We start from the raw sequence: 25,898 nt of genomic DNA on the forward strand, positions 1-25,898 counted from the left end.
AGACTTTCTCTAAAAAGTTACACAAATAGTTATTACTACATTGACACTTTGCAATTTATCATTAAAACTTTACAGAATTTTGTGTTCATTATATAACAGTATTGATAATTAGTGTTAACATTTGTTCTTCAAAACCTTTTTACAGTTCCATTCAAAATTTTTTTTAATTTATTTACGTGATTACTTACGATTATTCACGCCTTTATACTAAAACTTGATCGACAGAAACTTGTTATTACATGCAGTATATAAACAAAATGTGTTACATCGATTTTTGACAAATTATTATACACATCTTTATAGTATTAATCTATATTTGTCCTGTATCTTAATATATATATATATAAAATTATATTATCTTAATATATATATATATTATCACACTATATATATGTATAATTAAAACACAAGTTTAATTTTAAGTCTTAATTTTACAACAAATTAGTTGTTTTTGCATTCAATGCAAGAAAATTCTACAGCATAGCTTTATGGTTTATCTGTCATATGAAAAACTGTGAAGTCAATGCTACTATAATATCCAACTATCTTTAATACTTAACGAAGCTATTCTTAAACAATATAAGTTAACAAAAATTTTGCAAATTTGACTCGGAACCACCTAATTGTTGCAGTTTCTACAACTTTCTTCGTCTAATATAAGGAATATGAAGTGCGAATTACCTTACAAACTTCAGCTTATTGAAAAGTTTGCGAAAAAATATATACGTCCATAAATATCCAGCGATACGGGACTTTTTTCGATTTCAATCAATATAGTTCATCCCACGTGACTGCAAATAGATACGCGATGAAAATAAAATTTCTCGCATAAAAAATAGGACAGAATGTACAATAGTGATTGTTCGCCACAGGCACAATTAGTTCAACGTGATGTCATTGTCGTCATCTATGTCCATCATGTTGATCGGATCTAAAGACGGCATATCGGCGCTCTTTCGTATCTCGCGTGATATGTTCTCCAGCGTCTCCATTTCGATTTCGGTCAGGTTCTTCACGTTAGTAGTATCCTCTCGATGCTGCACCTCGGCAGCAGCGAGATCAAACACTTCCTTCAATATCTCGGTTGCCACATCCACTGAGTTGTTGTCCGAGACACAAGTGAAATTCTCATGTGCCTCATGCTTGTTATTCACTATATTATCATCAACCAATTCCTCAAGCTCCTTTATTTCTTCATCCAATTGGTTTTCCTCTTTCGAGTCGTCTGTTAGGATCGTTTTATCTGTGATTTTATGTTTCACTTTGTCGTCAAAGCTATCGCTATTTACTACTACCGTGACGTCGGCTTCGTCATTATCATCTAGTATATCATCATGTCTTTCACCATTTGAAATATCTGCATTAACAATGTCTTCTACACTGCTAAATTTGTCCACAATCATTTCGACTTCCATACTTTCTTCATTAGACCTATCTTGTTGATTTTCCTTTAATTCCTCAATTTCATTTACTTCATTCATTATTATATCTTCGTTTATTATTATGTCATCATCCGAATCTCTTTTGCTGTCGCTCAACGCTTCCGTTACGTTATTCGGCAAATCTTTTTGGATGTTTTCTTCTAACGCTTTTGTATCTTTCTTCAAAGACTCATCTGTTGAATCGTTTTGTATTATCTCTGGCTCTTCTATTATCTCTTCGTTATCATTTGAGTTTTTTTCTAAATTATTCTTGCAACTTTCACTATAATTTTTATTATCTTTGCTTCTTTTATGAATTAATAAAATTGGAGATCTACTAGTTTCTCTATCCAGCGTTATTTCCTCCTGAAGATTGTCTCTGCTATTGCATTTACTAATAGTCTTTTCTTTTTCTACAAAAGAACTTTCCGTTTCATTCTCTATATCTTTATCATCCGCCTTATCTACATTTCTCTCCTCCGATACAGCAACAGTTGTTTCCGTGTCTTTGTTCTTGGAATTATCATTGTCCCTACTTGTCGATATCTCATCTTCGTTCGTCGTACGTTTATCCCTTACTTCTTTATTTCTACTACCTTCGTCTTCTATATTTATCGTTTCGTCTGTCACGACTGTCGATTCTTCGCATTGTTCAAACTCTTTCGTTTCAGAGTTTCCATCGTCCGCAGATTCTTTCTCTACACGCGACTCACTCTTTGATACATCCGGTTTGTCACTGTCTTCATCACATGCATTTTTTCTCAGTTCTATTTTCTCTTTTCTTCTGGATAAACTAACGAGCTCCTCGTCATCGGTATCATCCTCGATATTGATAGCGATGTCCTCCGACGGATCGTTGATGTGTCTGTCGGATGCAGTTCTCTTGGAACGATGCGACGTCGCTTTTTTGGAACTTTTGTCGTCTTGCAAATTGACTTCCGCTTCCGACTTCTCTTTAACAATTGGAACAGTTATCTTTTTCAGCTTTAACGAGGCTTGCTTGAGATGCGTCAATTTGTGTTGCGAATTGGACAACTTTGTGTCGAATTTCTTGTTGCACAAATCACAAGTGTACTCTGTTTTAGTTTCCGACTGTGTTGAAGATTGCGGGTTCTTAAATTCCGTCGATGGTGCCATTTCGGTACTAGATCTAGAAGACGACCTCATCCTAACCTCGGCGCTTCGTTCTTTCTCACTTTTCGTAGACGCAGACGATGGAAGGCGTGTCATACCTTTCATCCTGCTCTTTAAACTCATACTCTCTTCATTGGATGTCTCGTCGCTGGAGTCTGTACGTATATTCAAACTTTTCTCTTCAACTTTCTGTCTTTTTTTACTACTCGTCTTATTTACATGGTCATTCAATTTGATATTATTATGCGTTTCCTTTTGCTTGAGAGAACCGTCCGAATCCGAACTTTTGTCTGCAGTTATTTTCTTTTTGTGTCCTCGTGTTCTCACAGACTGAGTACTACTGGATGGTCCCGAATCGACTGATACCGTTATCGATTTCGTCTCGCTCGCATTCGCACTCTCTCTATTCATTCTCGTCATCTTCGGGGGCGTACGCTCGACGTCATCGTCTTTCGGTTTCTCCACGTCAATTCGTCGCTTTTTTCCTTGTCTCGCTTTACCGTTAACTATGTGATTCTTCGTCCTGGGAGAGACACTTCGAGGACTACTTCCGGAGGATTTTGTCTCGTCCTGCGAACTGTCATACAATGTACTGTCCTTACTCTTATCCTCCTCATGCGTCTTCTCTTTACACAATTCCTTGATGTCCGTCAACTTGACGTCCGTCAAAAAAACCGCGCATAATTTCGTTTCCGCCAGATTAGACTGACGCTTACGACGCTGCGGTTTGTCATTCGGATCCATCGTTATCCAACAATTTTTACATACGGTTAAACCCGTGCGATGAAATCTGTACATGTCGATACCGTTCGCAACCGTACTATGACACTTGTCACAATTTCTAACTTTCAACTTGACGTCTTGTAATTTGGTTTGCGCGCTGCTCCTGCGACCCTTGCCGCGTCGCTTGCTGCTACGCGCCATGCTTTCTTCGTTACTGTCGCTATCGGAATTTATTGAACCATAAAATGTAACGTCTGGAAATGTGGTGATAGTCGTTTTGCGATTTACAACTTCTGTGTGTACCTGTAATAGAAAAAGTGCTATTGTTAATAAAATAACAAATATAATAAAAATAGTAAAATATAAAAAATACAGAAAAATAAAAAAAACAAGCAGAAAAGAGCACGCAAAAGATATATATAACTCATAACGGCATAATTTGCAACATGTTACTACCTTTGGAATATTTGAATAGTTTATCTCTTTATTAATCAGAGCTTTTAAATTGATGATTGTTTCCTGATATACTCTCTTTAAATCATACAACACGTCCAAGTTGTATCGACACGTCAGGCATATTAGCTTCGATTCGCCATTCTTACAGACCTGCAAAAACGGGATGTCAATTGCATGTAGTTGCAGCTGCAAGTTACATAGTTCCCTTCAAGACAAAAAGCAAGTCTCTTGAACTCACCTCGTCATTGAAAATGCTGCGAATCTTCCGTAAAGGATTGAATAACACGTTATTGTCTTTTGCGAGATCGAAGATACGATCACTCTTTACTAATTCGTAACACAAGAAGCAGCATGGCGTCGACGCCTTTTGACGGTTGACCTTCTTTGTTTCCGGTCCGTGAGACTTCTTATACTTCTGCACGAATTTCGTGCAATGGTCTAACTCGTACGCGCACTTGTAACATATCTTGTTTGACAGATCAATGATGTCGTTGATCTAGAACAGGAGAACGTATTACATCTTTTTGAGTGTTGTTACTCCAAAATTGTCCAATCGTTATTTCACATTTCAATCATCATATTCACTTTTAGCGTAGGAGATTGTATTGGCTGTAGATGAAAGAGATGCTGTGTTAGCGAAATTTATTCAGAAGATGGGTTTTTTAATGTCATATAAACATGTAGGATCGCTTTAAAAACAGTATGCAAGCCTCTTTCAAAATGTTACTCTAACTAGTTACTGTCATCCTTTACGAAGATTCTCGAAAAAATTGAGAGAGCATCAAATTTAATCGCAAATAAACGAAAAGGAATAAAAAAGTTGTCGCAAAGATATCAATTCAGATTCTGCTGTTTCAAGAAGGACCGAAATATGGTGATATGTGGTGAGCGTTTTTTTTGGGGGGGGGAGGGGGAGTATTTTGTGTGTCTTCCGTTTACTTCTCGTATTTGTGGCTATTTAGACTGTGGTGAGCGTGGACACCGCTTAGGTTAGCCGTCCAGCTGCACAGATTGTGACATTTTTAACAAACCTGACAGCGCACACAAACACCATGTTAAATCTCATTAATAGTCGCCAATTAAATTTTGCGCGGTAAAAAAACCCACAGTGCGAATCTGGAATCCCCTCAAAAAAAAAAAACTAAAAGCATAAAACCTCCAAAATCGTTATACGTTCTCAATAATACGAGTCAGCTCTTGCAGAGATCGTACAGCTGACGCACGATCCTCTCAATTTGTATCTATATCTGTAGATTGAAGATCACAAAAAAACTGATTGTTTTTATACTCACGTACACACGCGCGTGCGCATAATTTTCATTAATAAATGATGAAACGAGACACAGAGTGCGGGACAAATATCGAATAGGATCCAACAAAACATGAAATGTCCGACAATAACAGAGGGTATTCGCGAGCGATTGCACCCGATAAATATGTAAGAAAGATAAGGAGAATTGGGGAATTATACAAGTCGGCACGGAATCGGAGCGAAGTGCATAATATTATTTGTACTCTCTGCGGCTACACATGTATATATACACACACACACACACACACACACACATACACACACGCGCGCGCGCGCATCGCGTACGGCAAAATGTCGGTGAAACCGAGGCATGAGGGAGGAACCGACACGATCTGCGCCTCTTTCTTCGTACCTTCACAAAAACAAAAAAAAAAATTACTTATTCGCTTCGCCGAGTGAGGAAATCGATGCTGAACGCGGCTCCACCGAGCGACCGCTCGCTTCACACGTCGTCTCCTCCTCCGTCGTCCCTCGCGACGACATTCGCTCCGAGGCTCGGAACTTATTTGTCGCGGCGTAGTAACATTTAACGCACCCGTCCTTCCACCCCCCCCCCTCTACGCCCCTCGTTCCGCAGCAAGTCGCGCGCGTCCGCGCCGTCGCACGCGGACAGCCTCCCGGCGGTCCGGTTGCCTGTCGTCGAGTCGTAAATATTTACATCAATTGCAACCGGTGAAATCAATACATTGTAAATTAATGAAGTGTCAGAAAAAAAATACTGTGGCTCTCTGCGTTTCCCTCCCCCGAAAGATCTCCCTCTCGCAGCTATTCTCTTTGTCCTCCCCCTGGAAAAACCGAAACTCCCGACGATAAACAACAAAACCCAAATTCGACGGAGAAAGCTCGAGGAAGGGGAAGGAAAGGGTATCTAACGGCAGATGGCGCGGCGCGTCATGGTCCTTAGGCTGAATCTGCAATAGGTGTAAGTAAGTCTTAAGCCCTAAGGAATTGGCCAATTATATTTGATCATTCTTCTCGCATTCAATTATGATTCGTCAGTTTCTTACGGCCGAACGTTTACTACACCTATTGTAGACCGGGCCTTAGTCGATACATGGAGCAAGCGCGTGAAGTAAAAAGTAACGATATAGGCGAAATAAATTAATTTTATTTCCCACTCTTCCATCTTTTACGCTTCCGCTCGGTCAATTAAAGCGCAGAAATAGCTGCGAGCCGTGCAAACAATGCCGTTTAGTTTCATAAAATCGTGGAAAATTATATGGTAAATCGTTACTCCTACTCTTACTCGATGTATTGTAGATCACGCTTTAGGGGCACGCGTGTGTGGTCACGCGCGTGTCCCGCGGGGGGGACATTTACTTTTTCATGAAATGGGGAATCTCGAGAGTTCCGATCGCGAGATATCTCGCGTGCCCAGGCCGCTAGGCATAGTCAGGTTAAGACCGGGGGAGGGAGAGGGGGGACCGTGGACTCCGTAACCTAACCTCAACGATCCTAACCTCCGAACCGGGCGAGGGAGCCTCGAGGTCACGCTTCTCGCTCCTAACCTCCTCCCGATGAAACTTGTCGAGCTCCCGGGACAAGAAAAGTGCACATCTCCACGTAAACCTATCCGTAGATCGTATCTTCTCTCTCCGTCCCCTCGTCGGGGGATTTCGGGCGAAATTTTTTTTTGTTCCTCGAGATTTGTTTACGAAAATGCCGAATGCTGACGCGGCGCGTCAACATCGCGACAGGAAGAAAGAGCGATCGAATCTACCCTCCCTCCCGTGGGTTCAGCTTGTAAGAAACACGCGGTGGAAAACACCCCGTGAGAAGACGCGGGAATTCTCGCCGAAATTCACCTCGGAGGGGGACACTGCTCGCTTCCCTCACACACACACACACATACACACACACACATATATATACGCATGCGTAATACCTTGGTGGAGAGGCACGCTTCGACCTGATCGCCGAACGCATCCTGATTATCCGGCGTGATATCCAGGAAAACACCCTCGTTGCTCGCACATACACAGCAATAGTGGCCAGGCATAGTAACGCGCGGGGAGTGACGTAATCAGGACAGCATCACCACGACGACGACGAGGACGACCACCGTCGGAGATGTCGCAGGGGACGAGACGAGACCCCCCTCCCCGGACTTTCGCGATTGTACAGAATTTTTTCTTGCCGTGCACTAAACTCAACGTAGTTTTCGTCTCTCGCATAGAGGAGCGTCGCGGCGTGGCACCCTCGGCACGTTACGTTACAGAGAGAATTGGCGGTAATTCTGCCCTACTAGTACGCGCGTGCCAACATGGCGGACGACGCCATCGTACGATACATCGAACGATAATATCGAGCGACTCTCGGACTTCGCTCTCCCCCTCCCCCTCCTCTGCGCCGCGCTCAACTGTTGATATTTCGTAGTTTTTTCTCGCGTCAGTTTTGCCAATAACGATTTCTCTGAGCTTATCTTTTCCGTTGGAATCGATCGTTTTTGTGATCGGTTTTTGTCGTCTCACGTGAATGGAGAGACTGGAGAGTCCAGAAATCGATCCGAGAATCTGAGCTCGACCGCGCGATTCAGACGCAATCATCGGCGCTGGCGCGCGACTCGATATATCGATCGTCCGGTGCGCGTGATTGCCTTTGAATTCAAATTAGGGTCTAGGTCATGTGACACTGAACGCTAACGGTAAGTAATGCAAATTGTACTTGATTATACAGAAGATGTAAAAACGAAAACGAAATTTATTTCATTTGAACAAAACAGCTACCGTACAAAGATAATACTTCGCAGTCGGGTGCGTGCTTAATCGGACTAGAGAGATTCTTATTGAAAGGTCTCTTATTCCGGACAACCCGTTCATTCACTTTTGTCATTAGTTTTGCGAAATTTACGGCACGCTCATTTTATGGCACGTGCTCTCTCAAGTGTCATTTGTCATCGAGACGATGGCTGCGTTCCAAAATTCACTAAAAATCTATAATATACGTAACGTGAATTATAGATTTTTAGTACTAGCAATGAATTTTGAAAGTATTACCCAATTGACTATATTTTTTATATCGCAATTTGATCTTGGGTTTTTTTTTAATCTACTTTAGACGACCTACGATTCACGCTTGATTTCGGGATAGAATTCTATTTTTGTAGAATTATATTTACACAATTATATGTAATATATATAATATATAATTCTTTTTATAGAAATTTATCCCTGTGTATTAAATGATATTCTGTCCTGAATTCTACACGAATCGCCGATCGTTTGAAATGGATTTGCGATTCGTTTTGGCGTGAATATATGATGCACGGTGCTTGAATCGTGTCTCGAAACATCACGGTGCACTCCACGACGAAGGTCCGAGTGCGAATCACCCTTTGCATTTTCACTATTCAACTGGACACTTTCCGGATTTTTTGTGGTGCGATCTCGCTTGCAACCGACGAGTCCTCTATTCGATCCTTCGGTCCGCCAAACAGAAGCCTGAGGGTCTCTAACGCCGACGTGAATATGTTTCTACAACGCAAAAAGCAAAATCGATAAATGCATAAATTTATGCGTTAAGGTATTAATGACCTTGCAAATCCCCAGAAAAGTAAAAGACTTGTCAAACAAGCAAAAGAAAAATACTTATCAGCTAATTTAAAATAAATTTTATTTTAAAATTATTTTATTTTAAAAACGCAATCTTAATAAATAAAAATAAGATGATGAGACTCTAATGTCCATTTCCATTAATGTACTTAGGAAACACCAAGTTGTATAACAGTTATATTGTTTAGCAGGAAATTATAATTAATAGTTATATGTACACTGAGAAAAAATGTTAATTTGACTAAATTTTCCAACTAAATTAAATTTTGTCTATTCAAGTATTTATATGTTCCAATTAAATATAAATACTTGAATTAAAATTTGTACATTTAAGTTAAATGCATAAATTCTTGAACTGACAAAGTTTTAATTTAGTTTGAAAATGTTGTCAAATTAACATTTCATTTCTCAGTGTGTAACAGATATAACTTTAGTTGGTAGCTTTAATTTTTAGAGCTAGAAAAAAAATCGCTAAAAGGTAAAATGAAATCAAAAAGTTAATTCACATTGGTACACATGGACATTCAAGCAAGAGGAGGGCTTTCACGTCGCCCGAAAACGACGAGGACCCCAGTTGAGTTATCACCTGACGCTATCCCTCATGTTGACGTAGATCTGACCGGGTGGCAGCTTCACGGAGGGCACCTTCTCCTCCACGAAGTCCAGCCCGACGCACACCGCGTTGTCGACGGTCTTGAGCGGCGTTTCCAGGAGGCCGGCGATCCTGCCGGTGACGGGGCCGGCGAACTCCAGACCCGCGCGCATCCCGTTCTCCGCGTAGCCCAGCACCGCCGCGATCGACTCGTGGGAGCCCCGCGCGGCCGCGTACGCGCCGCAGAACGCCGACGTTACCGTGGCGAGCACCGGCAGGCCCAGCAAACGACGCGTGCACACCATGCCGCGCGCGTCCACGTTGCGGGGCTTCGTAGCCTTCGGCGCGACGGGATCGCGCGTGCCGCGCATGATGCTCAGTTGCTGCGGAACAAAACGGCATAGCGGACGTGAGATTGGCAGACACGAAACACATATTTGTCACAAATAATTTAGATACTTTGACAAATTTTTTTTTTAATATGTATCCAAAATTTCATAGAAATTTTTTAAGATCTTGGTATAAAAATCGTTACTGCAGGGATATAAAAATATATGAATATATATTAAAAAATATTCTTATATAACAACATATATAAAACTTTTATGTATACATATTTAATATATATATAAAATATATAATATATATCTTTATTAATATAATATATATTTAATTAGAATTCTTTTAATATAAATTTTTCTTATAAATATTTTGCGCCGTTTGGATAAGTTTATTTCACACGGAGATAATTTTCTTTTAAATTTTTTAAAATTATAATAATTGTAGAGGACAACATAAATTTCGAAGGATTTTGCTATAATAAAATTTAATCGACTATTTTATATATATAATTAGGTAAAATTTTTTGAAAAATTCTTATGTTATAAAAATTTATTAAATTTTATCGAAATTATTATTGTAAAATTCAAAATTTATGTTGTCCCATTATTATTATGATTTTAAGGGTAAATTCCAAGAGAAAATTTTCTCTTATAGAACTTATTATTACTAAATGTTCATGAACGTTAAACTTATAATGCCGCCGACCACAGTAGGAAGTAATACAGGTAAAAGAATTCTAGATAAATAAAAGAAATATATGTAGGTGCCTAATATTTTCGACCAGGGCTGCACGTGTATAATTTTTTATAGACTCAAGTTTGTACATTTTACTCATAATTTTACGGATGTAAAATACGTACGTATACATAATATCATAAATAGAATTTCAACTTTTAATGCCATATACTTATTTCAATATACATTTTTTATCCGTTTGTCATCCATTTGTGTTTCTTTTAATATCCATACATCTCGATCGCTTGTATGTAAAATCACTTTTTCCCCACGTTTCTTTTCGCACCTTGAATACGACAAAAGCTATATTACGCCATCGCGCATAAGGTCTTGGTGACGTCAACGTGGAAATTGTCGTGGTCGGGGGGTTGCGCCTGACACGGTAATTGCCTGACATTTATGGCGATTTCACGGAAAATGAATTTTCCCGTTTCAATCGCACGGAAGTTTTTCGCAACGCACCACGCTTAAAAAAAAAAGCCGCGAGTCGATAAAGGGATTTATTGAACGAACAGGACGGCGGCCGATGAACCGCAATAGCTATCGTTAATACGCACATGGTATGCGATGCGCACGATAGCCGAGGGTGATCTCTCGCTGATCTCGCGCGACGACGGAGCCTCGGAATCCGCCATCGCTCCGGCCGGATACCTCGCGATGATGACAACGACGACGACGACGAAAGAGGAGGAGGTCGACCGCCGGTGACCTGCGGGTGTGCGAGAGGTCGAGGTTCGCGCGCCGTCGTTCGCGACTTCTAAAATAAACTTGTCCGGGAGACCGGCGGGAGAGACACGAGGCCGCCAACCCCCGTCACCCCGGGGGAAGTACTTCGTGTGTCGCGTCGATCGGGGCAAGATGCAAGTTCTTCATGCGCCTCCCGGTGCCTCCTCATCGACCGCGTCGCGTCGACGCTCACGCGGCGCCGAACGACGCGCGCGCGAAATACGAAGCATCCCCGGTGAAAATTTTTTCTCACAGAATTGTTATTTATTTTATAACTTGTAGGAAAATCTGTCAGATTTGTATTTTTATATTGGAGCACCGTTTGGAATACTTTTCAAAGGTGTTGAGAATGTCCGGATTGCGTTTAGAATTTCTCAAACATAGAGAAAGGTTGCTAATATATACTACTTTGTTTTTGGATAGTGTTATTTCTTAATGAAAACTAAAAGTGAAACTTCGAAACCGTAAATATAAACGAGAAAGTTTTTCTATCAGATAATATTGTTATAGTTTTTATGATACTTGTTTTTTTTGATAATTTCATAAAATTTTACCTGATTATAATATAAAATAGTCGATCAAATTTTATTATAGCAAAATTCTTCCTATGAAATTTATGTTGTTCTCTACAATTATTATAATTTTAAAAAATTAAAAAAGAATTCTCTCTTTTTATGATACTTGTTTTTTTGATAATAATTAACGTTTTTTTAACATAATTAAAAAGAAATAAATTTTCCTGTAATTTTTTTTCTGTAATATGAGTTATTTGTACAAAATATTTAATCGTGCGCGATTATATATATAGATTAAATTTATCTTTAATAGATTTTATAGAAAAAAGCTATGGATGTGTGGATTATGGGTTTAAAAAATAAGGGGTTACTACTTTAGAGGTCTATGTCAGCATTGGCGACTTTTTTGTATGAATTCTAAAATCCTCTGAAAATATCAAGGTTTGTGGATATTTATTGTAGATATTAATAAAAAGACATCTTATCAAAGATATCTTTGAAATGTTTAAAACATTTTAAGATATTCACTCATGACTTATTAATGTCTTTTAAATTTTTAAAAGATATTTTCAAAACATCTCCACAGATCTATAAAATAATGTCTCAAAATATTGCTTAGGTTTTTCAAATTGCTAAAAGATAACTTTTCGATATCTTTCAAATTTTTAAAAGATATTTCTTTTGTTTATGTGAGTAGGTTTTCTTTAATTGTTTATTCTATATTCTATTTTTGATTAACCTAATAACATTTGGCAATTAATTAGAATAATTTAGAAAATATTATAGAATAAGAAATCTTAGGGATCTCGTTAAATATTTTTAGGAAAATTATTCTTATGAAAAAGAAATTCCTATGAAAAAATATACTTTCTTAGTATTTTAAAAAAGTGTTCCAATTCTGAAGACAATTTTCACCAGAGATTAAATATGAAAAATTCGAGGCGAAAGCGAGAGCAAGAACGAATTTACTTGAATGATTATGAATAATATAAAATTTACGTGGACGAGTATGCTGCATCGTTCATAAATGTTTGTTCGTGATGTTTATTCATCCCCGATATAGTTTGATGTAGATCCTTTTTCGCACGCCGAGATCCGATAGTCTGTTAGAAACACTCACGAAACTCGCGGTGCGACGGATCCTTTCAAGTTAATTGTTAAACAATAAACTAGACGCTGGATTCGTAAACGACGATCTGTACGATCGGCTTCTTGGGCGGCGGCGCCGTCGCGGATGCCGCGATGTCTCGTAACACTGCCTCCACAGCTTCCTCCCAGTCCTGATCCTTCGTGACACCCCGACCGATAGACGCGGACCGCTTCAGACGCGGCATAGATATAATCGTCAAGACTTTCCTGGAATTAACGTGATGTCATTGTTAATCATCAACTTCTTTGAAATTATAGAATGCAATAGAGAAAATTATTTATATTTTAATATAATGACATTTTATAGTTAATTGTACACAAAAAGTTTTGCTGAAGTAAAAATCATGGTTGAATAAGTTAATATTGTATATTTTAAATAACTTAAAATTAATAGATTATATAATTAATTTAGTTTACGTTAAAAGTTACATAAATGAAAAACTAACGGCTAAAAGTTGTATTACGATTAAATTAAGTTAAAAATTAAATTTAAAAAGTATTATTTATATTAAAATAAAAAATTTTAATTTAATTTTTAAAGTTAGATTACTCAGAACAATTATAAATATCAAATTTGTTCAAAATATTCAAATTCCGGTAATATAATATTTCAATTAATATTAAGTTAAAATAAGTTAAAATAAAAATTTGATTTGCATATTATTTTGACCTTTTTCGATAAAATTGTATAATTTATAATATATATGTTATAAATTATAATTTACAATATATTTTAAGATTATTATTTAAAAAATTCTTTGTTAAAGATTACCATTCCTTATTACAAAAAAAAAATAATAGGTTTTTTAGAACTAAAATTTATATTTTTCTTTGTGTAGCAATCAGATTGAATATTTCACATAATTATTTTAATGGTCAAACAAAATTATTTTCATATTTGCATCTAACTATATTTAGATTCTTTAACATAACTTTTTCAGTGTGTAAAAAATGATGAAAAGATACATACCTTAGATCAGAGTGTAGCGCTGACATATCGCCGCCCGCTTGTTCGCCGAGTTTCCTGAGAGTGTCAGCCAATGGACCACTTAATCTTTGCAGCGTCCTCCAGGACTGAGCATATTGTCGTCTGACGAGTTCGATGATGGTGCTGGTCAGCGCCAAACCGACCAAGATATACAAAGTACACAATAACGTGTACTTTGGCTTTTCTGAATGAAATTAATAGGCATTGTGTAGTTAATATGGATTTTAAAAAATTTGCGCCACAATAAAAATATTAACAAAGTATTTGCACATAAAAAATATTACAAATACATTACTTAAATTAAGTAATATATAGTTTCATGTATTTCACAAGAGTTCATGTATTGTAAACCAAAAGTTTGGATTTTTTCCGAAATCTTATGAAACGTTAAACATCAATGAAAACAAATTCTAGAAAAGTTTTCAAATGCGTATTTTAAAGAGCAATAATTTTTTGTATTTTATTTTTTATTTAAAAACTCATTTTTTATAAAATATTAAATCAATCTCATTTAAATCCCTTTAGTATAATGTCAATTTCTGTTCTTAATATTAAATCTTTCTGACATTTGTGACAAATATATTATTTTGATTATCAAGAAAATATCTTTTATTAAAATAATTGTTATTTTAAAAAAGTAAATTGAGTAAATACTTTTCTTAGCGGTAAAATTAATATTTTTTTATGTTTATTGAAATTAGGTTTCATTTGATACTTTATTTTCATTTATTATTTAATAAAAATAATTTTTCGTTTTTTTTATTTATTGGTTCTAAATTTAGAATACTAAACTTTTAACAAAATTAGAAGTTAAAATATAAAAATAAAATATTTAATAAAATAATAATAATAATAAAGACTTATGCAGTTCAGTAAGTCTATTTTATAATTCCTAACAAATGTGATATCGTTTTAGTGTCATTGTTATAAATTATATACGGCAAGAAAAAACCTGTGTAACAATAATGTATAACAATATAGATGAATAGATCTACACGGAGATTTTTTACTTACTCGGAACAAGATCGCCGAAACCTATAGTGGTCATAGTCACAAAGCAGAAATAAAATCCATCAAAAAAATTCCAATCATCCTCCCACAGCATAAACATACCGGCGCCGCAGGCGAGATATAAGAAAAGCAGCATGATGGTGGCACAGGCACCTGTAAAAGAGACTAATCGGAAATCTCAAATAAGCAAATTTGCTAAAGCAAATTAATATCGAAATATTTGTTAGAAAGTTTGGTAAGCAAAATGGCATCAAATTGTACACAAATTCTATTGTACAAGATGATGTCGACAACTTGTCAATAGAAATATAACTAGCAAAACTTGATGATATACTGGTTGCCAAATTGTCATTAAAAAACGGCCAAGATCTAAGTACAATATAATAATTTAGTGTGACGTCAAAAAGCAACTTATTATTAGTGTTTGGACAATTAAATTATTTAAACTCACCAAGCGACCGTCGCGTCACGCCGATCACGTTTGCTGGGACGCATGAAAGCTTCGCGTAAAACGGAAGTTTCGACTTCATCATCAATCCAATGTGCACCACCGCACTCGCGAACAGTTTTCCCCAGTCGGCGATTACTATCAGGGTGAGCGGTATACCGACGAAAGCAAAGAGGATGCAGAAGATCCTTCCCCAGTTGGTCGACGGCACAACATTGCCATATCCTGTCAAATGCAAATCATCGTGTATATCAAATCAAAAGGCTGCACGGTAGAATGTAGTTCTAAAGAAGTTCCCAACTTTGTTCAATCCTAGAGATAAATTTTTGTAGACTGAGACAATTTTTTTTTTTTAAAGAGAAACTGATTCCATATCATTAATTAACAAACTCTTTGCTAATGGATTCTTTTCTAATTAGAGATCTGAATACCGATCGTCGTGAGAACGGTGCTGGCGAAGAAAACCGCTTGGAGGACGTTCCATCTCTCTGTTACAACAGGCGGTAACTCGGAACAATCGTCCTGATTGGTGATGTCCGTCACGAAGCTGACCAGGAGACCCGCCTCGGCCGCCTCCTGAACCGCTTCTTCATAGGCGCGCAATTTCACGCTTACCTGAAAGATAACCAAAAGTGTCACGGACGAACGGCGGGGAATACCCGCGTTCCGATGTCGCCGATCTCTCACCAAGGTATGCAGATTGTAGACGTCTGTGTTGTTGGCAACGGACTCCACGAAGCGATACCGTTGAGTGCGTAATCTTGCGCGCAGACGCTCGAGCCGTTTGAGCTCCGCCGGGAGTTCGATCTGCCGGAAAACCTGAAGGGTCGCATAAGATTAAGCCTGCTTTTACATTTGATCTGTTATTCTCAGCTGGACTTCTTCCATAGCCTTCCGTTTCTTTTCTCTCTTTACTTTGAAGATTTAGTAAGAATCCTAGTAGCAAAAAACATTGGCGCAATATTGAGAATGTAAAGACAATATTCCTAATATTGGACCAATATTGTAAAGTGGACGCTTCATCTTATTTTGCTAATTTGTCAAAGCAACAATATTTGTTCAATAATGGTTCAGGATTGGACCAATATTGAACCAATTGATTTTTTATACACTGAGGAAAAAAGTAACTGATTCAACAAAACGTTTAGTTGCGGGCTGCCAACAAAAGATATACTTAATACAATAATATTTGCTGTTAATGCAAGTGCAATAACGTTGATTGGACTATATATTTATATTGCAATACCATATATTGTTGCATTGAATATATCTTTTGTTGGCAGCCCGCAACTAAAAAATTTTGTTGAATCAATTACTTTTTTTTTCTCAGTGTATTGGATATTAATTGCAATCTAATTTGGAGGAAAGATTTTATTAAGACCAATATTGACGTTACGTTAGGAAACATTGGAAAAACATTGTCAATGCCTTCCAAATATAATCCATATTAGCCAATATTATTCAATATACTGCCAATGTATTTTGCTACTAGGGAAATTTAATTGAGAAAAACAGATCTATTGTTATCAAATTATTATTCATGTTATACAAAAGTTTATATTAGACAGCACATATTTTTTGTAAGCGTTTTAAACAATTTACTGACGATCTTTGTCACGCCAACGTGTTAAACTGAAGATGTTAAAGAAGACGGTTACATGTTGAAACATCGACGTATCTTTATCTCCTTTTTATTATAGCAATATAATTGACGATCGAAGTCAATGATAAATCGATAGGTTCTTTAAACCGCAGGGAGTGCTCTCGAGCTACGAATGCTATTTCAGACTAATGAAGATAATCAACCGATATTTGCGTATTTGTCGAGCAAATGCACATCCATCTGCACTGTTTACGAGGGCCGTTGATGCTGTTTATTGAAAACGGCTCACTGATGCGTTGTTGCCATCAGTGCGTGCTGATATTGATCCCTGACTTGTTGAATTACGACAAAATGTAAAACATAGGCGAATTCTTAAATTTATCGATCAATCGCATTGTGCTGAAATGCAGCCTTTGCAGAACAAAGTTGCATTTGCGCGATTGATGAACTAAACATTTCGCTTTATCTCTATTTCTTCTTAAATCATCTCGCAACGCTAGAAATATTTACCGCTAGCTTCTCTTAAATGTATCGCCTATATAAATACTTTAAAAAAAGGAAAAAATATTATTTTTTATTATTATTACACGTGAATTATCTCAAATAATTCATGAATAATTTATTTCTTTTAATTCATTATTCATCAATTTTTGCGTTACACATAAGTCGAAATTATTGTCTTTTGAGCCGTTCTCGCGGCTGTGAAATGTAAATGAATCGAGTTCATTGATTCGTTTACATTACCGAGAAGCGTCGGTTTGGAGGTAAGCCGCTATTTTCGCGGCCATTTTATGGCACACTTAAAAAATCATAACCATCGTGAATTTCAACGCACCGGTATTTTTACCAGACTTCATTGAAAGCATCAGTAGTAATATACTTCCTACTAAAACCGCGCGATTGGCCCGCGGATCGCTAAAAATAAAGGTTTCGATTCGGCATGCTATAAGTCCGTTCGTTATTGTACAGAAATGTAAATATTTATGGAACATCGAATACATTTAACTTCACGCTGGAAATCTCGATGTTTCTCAGACCCGTATAGAATCCGTATGCGCACGACGTGACGAGAACTCGCCGTGGACCCGTGAAAATTCGAAATACCGCTCGAAGAGCCGCATATATACCTCTCGGCTCTCAACTTCGTTCCGTCGCGCGTCTTATGTAATCCTACGAGTTTTCCTCAAAATTGAAATCGAAACGGAAATCGAACATTTTTGATCGCGCGCACGCAATTGCGGTCAATCGGACGCGAATAGACGAGCAACTTGGAAAGCGAAGAACAAGCGGATTTGTTCACGAAGCTATCGGGCGAGCTCAAATATCTTCCCTTATACCCGAAAGGAAGATATTTGAAAATCACAATGTCCATCTTCGTGGATGCCATTTTTATAGAGAATTCCCATTCATTACCGAACGAGATCACCATCGAATCCCGTTTATTGCCCCTGTCTTATTGCCGTGCGGCGAAAAGACTTCAATCAATCCTGAGACATAATTGCCGTCTTCGCCTCGAGAGAGACTCACCAGTCCGCCGATCGCGGTGTAAAGCATCAGGGTGATCAGCAGGCCCACGTGACCGCCAATCGACTTGATCTTCCGCATCGTTTCTTTCTTGACGAATCGTCTGGTGCCCTCATTGGTGTTCGTCACGGCGCCGATCTCGACGGGCAAATTGCACTTGTTGCCGTTCATCGTATTTTCTACGCGAGAGACCTAGGCGCGCCGACCACTCGGAGGGAACTGATCGGCATGCTCTGCTCCGAGATCTCTCCCCCGTGCAGAGAACCGTGCTGCATCTCCGGACTGCACGCGACATTGAATTGCAGCAGAAACTGAGGTGATAATAACAAACGCGTGAACTCGCGAAAGCGCAGGATTCTGAGGGAAGGAATAAAAAAAGGGAGAAATGGAGGGAGACTGGCAAATACACTCTAAAATAGTCTAAAAACAAATATAAAAATGTATGTAAATACACGTGTAAAAAATTTCTCGTTGATGTATGTGCGCGTGCGTGTGCGTGCGTGTTTGCGATTCAGTTTTTCGTGTAGAAATACTAGAAATGACACACTACACTACTGCATAAACAAGTCAAATTTACATTTTTTTAATGATGTAACTTAACGCGTTTTGTTGTTATTTTTACGCAAAAAATTAAGTTATAGACACGAGAGACGCACACTTAGATTTGTAGTGAATGTAATTACGAAAATTACGCGTAACTGTGTGTGTGTGTGTGTGTGTGTGTGTGTGTGTTTAAGAATATTATATTTTATTTAATAAATAACAATTACAGAAAGATTAAAGAGAATCAACATGATATCACAGCGCGTATTGATGTGTAACAAATCAAATTTATTTTAAAAATATAAGAGATATGTCTGATTTAATATAATAAATATATCCTATATACATATAAATAAAAGGTTAAATCAGACATATTCTATCGTATATCTTCTAAATCGATTTAATTTGTTACATATATGTTTGCGCTTAGAACCGCATTGATTCTCTTTCTCTTATTAGCCTTTTTTAATCATTGATTTTTAATGTTGTGAATCCTATTAAAATAAAATTTATTTTACTTAATAAATAATATTATTTTTTTAAATTTATATATGGATATATAATAAAATAAATACATTATTGATTATAAAACACTTGTTTCGTAAATGAGCATGAAAATGTTTACATTTGTTTCCACACAAATTTTAAGAATTGCAATTTCTAAAATTTCAAGTTTGCAGGAGATTTTGCCGAAAATCTAAAAGAATTCATGGAAATCAATAAAAATAAATTAGAAAAAAATAATTATTGACAAAGAGATTGCATTATTTTAAATTTCTAGAATTTTATAAGAATTGCAAGAATGGTGATTGAAATATTGAAATTTTAATAATTCGAAACGTGTCGAGCTTAAATCTACAATTCTACAATCATACGAGGTAGGATGAAGCAAATCATGATTCAAAGCATTTTAATTTTAAAAATTATATATATAATTTTACTATTTCTTTCTTTCATTTACATATTATGTAAACATGATATTATATCACATATGTATAATTTTAAACACCGAGATAAGATACTAATTAGTTTAATATGTATATAGTAATTAGTAGCAACATGCATTCTAAGGAATACATAATATTTGTGATAAATATTAGTAAATATTTATTATATTTTGAAAATATAAGATATGTATAAAATACGTATTTTATACATGTCTTATACATGTATATAAAAGAAAACAATGATTAAAAACTATTAAATTATTAAAATTAAAATATTCAGTATATATTATATGTTATTATATATAATACTGAACATTCTTCACAATATTTATATAATAAGTAAAAATTAAATATTTATATATATAGTAATATTTTCTGCATATTTTATATTTTATAATATTTATGATAAATATTTATAACCTTTTTCATTAATTCACAAAATATTTATAAAATATTCAAATACAAATATTTTGTAAATTTTTCTACAAATGTTATTTATGTATAAGGATATATTATGACATTGTAAAAATTTTTGTTAACTTTTAAGCATCTGTAACAAATCATAAATCATTATAATTATTTTATTACATATGTATATATGCCGATTTGTCATAATCTATTTTACAAATGAATTACATACATATAATGCGAAATATTTTAACTTAATATTTTATATACTTTTTATATGTTTTCTCCTTCCAAATTGTATGTATAACATGTATCAAAGTCGGATAAATTAATATATTTTTTTAGCTAAATTAAATTAAAGTTAATAGATTATAAAATTAATTTAATTAAATTAAAAGTTACATAAATAAAAAAACTAACTCACTAATAGTTACGTTAAGATTAATTTAACTCAAGTTAAAGTAAAAGTTAATTTTGAGAAGCTTTATTTAAATTAAATTAAAGAGCCGTATAATTTATTTTTATCAGATTACCAACATAATCGATCATCAAATATATTTAATATTTTATTTGTAAATTAAGTTAATAATATCAATTATATAAAATAACAAAAAAAATATTGTTTTTGTGCAGAAATATATTTTTATTTTATAATTTTTTTCTTTCGCCCAGATAAAATTTTTAATTTAGGAAAAAAATTAATAAATTAAAAAAGTTTATACGTTTTGAAAATCACTAATAAAAATTAAATCACTTAAAATTAACTAAATTAAATTAAAAAAGTTATTAACTTTTTCTAACTTTATTAACTTTCAACTTTTTAACTAATTACTAACCAACCCTGACACGTATAGTATAGAGATAGAGAGAGAAATAGGATGAAAGTGTTGAGTGCAAAAAGTGCCAGCAATGCACTTTTAACAGATTGTTAGCTTTCAAACAATAAATCTGCAGTTCGTTGACCCATTCGTTGAATTTTTATCTTTTTTTTTCCATTTGGTTAATTGTATCTATCCATCTTATTTTAAGTGTAGAACGTTTACAGATATACGGCTACAAAAGATAACCTATTAGACCGTTGCACTGTGGGTAAATACTCGCCATATGGCAGTATACATGTTTTCACGCGCGGAACTATCACTCTAATATCAATCTCGTTATTTGTTGTTGAAGTGTATTATTAGTACAATGGAATCGAGTTATTTTCAGGATGTCGTAAACGCGGAGTACATCCGTAAATATGATGGGCGTATCGAATACGGAACGGCTGGTTTCAGAACGAAGTAAGTACGGGAATTATCAGCACACACTTGTTGATTCCACCGTAAATAAAATACCAAATTAGAAAACGTTTACTCTTTATCTTGCTAAAACTCTTGGCTAAATGTTTTACGTAAAGAATGAACTCAGTAATTTATTTTTAAATGTAGAGAGTGATCATACTAAGTATTTTAAAAAAGATTTCAAGGGACGATTCTCACATTAATCAAGATGAATATATATGAAATCAATGTCCAAACAAACTTAATAGTTTCAAAGTTGGCGGTCAAAGTTGAAGAAAAATTGTTTTTTTTCAAAATTTTCGAAAATTATTTGGTTTATTTCGATAAATAAGTATACTTTGAAGAATATGAAAATAATTTACAATCTTTTAGAATACTTAACGACTGCTTTGTATACGATACAAGATATGTTACAAAAAGATATCTGAAATATATTAAAAATAATTATTATATATATCAATTTTAGGTCGGATATCTTAGAGCATGTTTTGTACAGGATGGGTCTCCTAGCAGTGCTACGTTCCAAATCAAAAAGAGGTAAGGATCTAGGGTATGACATAATATAACATAACAGTAAAGTTTTAAGTTTTCTTTTTTAACTATTTTTTTAATGAATGTAATCACAAACAAAAAAGAAAAGAAAATACATACCTATTATTAAATATTTGTCAGTTCAGTTATTTTAATTTCATATTGTGTACTATTATAATCAAATTGGGATTGTTATTTTTTATCTAAAAACTGTTGTTTTATATACTGTCATATATAGAACTTGTTATTCCAATTTCAATGAATAACACAGTAAGACTAATATTTTAACACTAGAAGTATCAAATGGCCATTTTTTACAGTTTCTATTTTTCAGAATACTTTATGCAAGAAGTATACGTCTAATAAAATATTTAATGTGCAAAATATATAGTTAAATAACTAAGCTAATAACATTTATTCACAAATTTAATGTGTTTTTAATAGATAATCAGTAGGCAATCTTTTTCTAGGTTTTTTGTTCTTATACTTCTTGTCCTAGGTTCCTATACTTCTAGTATTAAGTATTTCTTAATTATGTTTCTTAATAAAATTATTTTTCTTAATAAATGTAATCACAAACAAAAAAGAAAAGAAATTCTAATATATTTTTTAAATATTTGTATGTTTAGTTATATAAATGTCAGTCCAATCATTTTAACTGTTTACCATGCAATGTTAATCGAAAAATGGGAAACTTTTATTTAAAATTTATTATTTTCTATCATTAACATGTAAGAGCTTGCTTTAAGTCCTTTTTTAACTATTTTTCTCAATAAATATGATATTTTTACAGCCGCCATAGGTTTGATGATTACCGCGAGCCACAATTTGGAGCCTGACAATGGTATCAAGCTCGTCGATCCAGCTGGCGAGATGCTCGAGGCTTCCTGGGAAAAGATAGCGACGAATTTGGCTAACGTGCAGGACTGTGACTTGATATCAATGCTAACGCATATATGCACGACAGAGAATATTGATCTGTCAGCACCAGCTATGGTAATAACAGGAAGGGACACTCGCAGAAGCAGTCCCGGCTTGTTAAGAGCCGCGCTGGCGGGAATCAGAGCTTTACGCGGCAACGTCACGGATTTGGGACTGGTCACGACGCCGCAGCTGCACTACGTCGTGGTGTGTGTAAACACTAATGGCGCCTATGGTGAACCCACGCTGGAGGGATACTACTCGAAGCTGACGGCCGTGTTCAAAAGCATACGAGGCGCCGAGGTGAACAACGGAAGGTACACAAATGTGCTGCAGCTGGACGTCGCAAATGGCGTCGGCGCGATTGCGGCGAGGGAGTTCCAGAGATACCTAGACGGTGTGCTGAACATCAGATTGTTTAACGACGGAAGCGGCAGTTTGAATCACATGTGCGGCGCGGATTATGTCAAGGTGCAACAGACGTTGCCTCTGAACGTTCCGTCTGAAACAAACGTTAGATGCGTTAGCATAGACGGGGACGCCGATAGAGTGGTGTATTTTTATATAGACGGGAATAACAAGTTTCATCTCTTGGACGGAGACCGAATAGCGACGCTGGTGGCCGCTTACCTCAAGGAGCTGCTCGAGACGAGTGGTTTGTCTCTGCAGTTGGGCCTGGTACAAACTGCGTATGCCAATGGCGGTTCGACCGATTATATTTCGAACGTGTTGAGAGTCCCCGTGGCGTGTGTGCCGACCGGCGTGAAGCATCTGCATAAGAGAGCGCTAGAGTTCGACATTGGGGTTTACTTCGAAGCGAACGGGCACGGAACCGTCATCTTTAAGGATACCGCAAAAAAAGCTATCGAGATGCATGCTAGGAACGAAACGTTTTCAGCAGCGCAAAGGTTGGGCTCCGCGAAGCTGAAGGACGTGACCGATTTAATAAACGAAACGGTCGGCGATGCGTTGAGCGACATGCTGCTAGTCGAGACTATATTACACGCCAAGGGCTGGGACGTTGTGGAGTGGGAGAGGAGTTATGACGATCTGCCGAACAGACAGCTTAAGGTCAAAGTGAAAGACAGAAATGTTATAACGACTACGAACGCGGAGAGACATTGCCTGACTCCAGTTGGTTTGCAAGAAGACATCGACAAGATTGTCTCGAAGTATCCAAGAGGCCGATCTTTTGTCAGGTACAATATATCTTTATATCTTAATGTATGAAATTGTTGGAGGTTTTTGAAAAACTTGTCATCAGAAGGTTCTACAGATGTAAAAAGTTAAAGAGAATCACGCGATTTTGTATTCATATATCTTTTAACAAAAGAGCTTTTGGCATTGTCATAATAATAGATAATAAACGAAATTTAAGCAATAAGATAATTTGTTACTTAAAAATATATTTTATAATATTGATAAATATTGATATGGAAACAAAAAGTTATTTATAATAATTTAAATGTAATAACATGTCATTGTATTTTCACTAAGACATTACATTTAAAAAGAATTCTATACTTCAAATATGAATATTTCATATTCTTACACAAAAATAATATAGTGAAATTTTATAATTCTAAAATAGTCTTCACAAACTCTCCATTTCTTCTTGAATAGTTTTTTAAATTCTTATATTTTGTTTGTGAACAAATTATTTGAATTTTCTTTTCCACGATCTCTTTCTAAGATTCACTACTACTTTAAAGTTATATTTTAAGTTTCAAAATACTATAATGTCAAAATGTAAAAAAAAACTATATGATCAAAATTTAAAAACTCAGGAATGTTTATTTATTAATCATAAACTTACTCTCAGAATTGAATCCAGTTTTTATATTATGTGGAAAGATTGAAGAAACCTCTTTAAAATATGTTAAACACATAAAATTACCAGGTCAAGTTCAATTGACTAAGCGTTTTTTTTTTTTCAGACCTTCCGGAACTGAAGACATCGTGCGGGTCTATGCTGAATGTGAGAATTCGTCGAACGTTGACAAATTAGCCGTGGAAGTAGCTTCACTTGTATACAGACTCGCAGGCGGTGTTGGACCAGAACCCAGCTTATTGTGATAAAATTAATAATCAGTTATATATGAGAAAATATTATTTAAAGTTATCGTACATATTCTGTTTTAACAACTTTATTTTAACAAAACTGACTTTGTTTCAATGTTATTAAAAAAAAATGCTATAGATAAAGGAATCCCGAGTACTTGGACCGATATCTAATATATATTTGGTTAAATGTAATATTAAAATATTTCATTGGTTAATTATCATATTAATTTCATCATTAAATAACTTTAGACATTATAGCCTTTAGTATACGTCAATGGGCGCGTTCAGCAGACGGAGCAGATCAGAGAGCGCTCAGTGATTCTTTACTATGATTGGTTTCTGCTTCTAAATCCAATGAAAAACTAAAGGCAAGAACCAATTATAGTAAAGAATCACTGAGCGCTCACTAATCCGCTCCGTCTGCTGAACGCTCCCAATATAAAACAGTGCAAGTGATTGAACTGGCTATAAGTTTTGTCTGCACATCATTCGAACTCTAATGTATAGAAAAGTATCTTGTGAAAAATACTAGAAATATCTCATCAGATACACTAAAGCAATGACTGAAGTTGATTATTAAGAATTAGATTCTTTTATTGTGCCATATTGTGATTTAAGTATATATTGTAGACAGATTATAGCTTTGTTCTTTAATTTTACATTGTTACTTATTTACGTATAGCAGTTTGTCCTAAAACTGACGTCAGACGATCTCATAAATTGTATAGTCTAGCGCCAGTTTTACAATAAAGTGGTGAAATAGAAATTAACTTTGCATATTATATATGTTTAATAGATATTTTCTGCTGGTCTGCTTTAAAGTTTAAATGAGATAAAAAATGTGTATTCTAGTTTTATATTTAATGTATTTTTATATTTTATAATAAAAATTATATTTAAAATATTCAGATTTAATCTCTTATCAAGTAAACCTCGCGACGTCATTATTACGTATACTTTTTTTTCAGGGG

General features: G+C 35.5%; 4 protein-coding genes across 5 annotated transcripts; 1 reads left to right on the forward strand and 3 right to left on the reverse strand.

The window, feature by feature from the left end:
- Positions 1-28: 28 nt before the first annotated feature.
- Positions 29-7,577, reverse strand: LOC105839092 (COPII coat assembly protein SEC16). Its single transcript, XM_012685145.3, has 4 exons — positions 6,932-7,577; positions 3,973-4,230; positions 3,735-3,884; positions 29-3,581 (listed from the first exon to the last, which is right to left on the reverse strand). The coding sequence occupies exons 1-4, from the start codon at positions 7,043-7,045 to the stop codon at positions 879-881; spliced, it is 3,225 nt and encodes a 1,074-aa protein (XP_012540599.1). The 5' UTR covers positions 7,046-7,577; the 3' UTR covers positions 29-878.
- Positions 7,578-7,728: 151 nt separating this feature from the next.
- LOC105839101 (perilipin-1) lies at positions 7,729-11,152 on the reverse strand. 2 transcript variants are annotated; one of them, XM_036289308.1, is made up of 4 exons: positions 10,824-11,152; positions 10,453-10,552; positions 9,184-9,572; positions 7,729-8,519 (listed from the first exon to the last, which is right to left on the reverse strand). In XM_036289308.1, coding segments are annotated over exons 1-4 (615 nt in total). In that variant the 5' UTR covers positions 10,826-11,152; the 3' UTR covers positions 7,729-8,395. The 2 variants fall into 2 exon arrangements, with proteins under 2 accessions (XP_036145201.1, XP_012540611.2); XM_012685157.3 differs by lacking the exon at positions 10,453-10,552 and having other exon boundaries at positions 10,824-11,129.
- A 617-nt stretch (positions 11,153-11,769) lies between these two features.
- On the reverse strand, positions 11,770-19,891 carry LOC105839075 (TWiK family of potassium channels protein 7). The gene is given in 8 exon segments (XM_036290015.1): positions 11,770-12,863; positions 13,627-13,828; positions 14,659-14,808; positions 15,107-15,328; positions 15,535-15,718; positions 15,791-15,922; positions 18,234-18,413; positions 18,416-19,891. Coding segments are annotated over 8 exon segments (1,347 nt in total). The 5' UTR covers positions 18,506-19,891; the 3' UTR covers positions 11,770-12,676.
- A 1,044-nt stretch (positions 19,892-20,935) lies between these two features.
- On the forward strand, positions 20,936-25,438 carry LOC105830596 (phosphoacetylglucosamine mutase). Its single transcript, XM_012670010.3, has 4 exons — positions 20,936-21,411; positions 21,878-21,948; positions 22,736-24,062; positions 24,801-25,438. Exons 1-4 carry the CDS (start codon positions 21,317-21,319, stop codon positions 24,937-24,939), a joined length of 1,632 nt encoding a protein of 543 aa, XP_012525464.1. The 5' UTR covers positions 20,936-21,316; the 3' UTR covers positions 24,940-25,438.
- The last annotated feature ends 460 nt before the right edge of the window (positions 25,439-25,898 follow it).

The sequence above is a fragment of the Monomorium pharaonis genome, chromosome 7 (assembly GCF_013373865.1).
Source record: "Monomorium pharaonis isolate MP-MQ-018 chromosome 7, ASM1337386v2, whole genome shotgun sequence".
In the NCBI taxonomy this organism is placed as follows: Eukaryota; Metazoa; Arthropoda; class Insecta; order Hymenoptera; family Formicidae; genus Monomorium; species Monomorium pharaonis.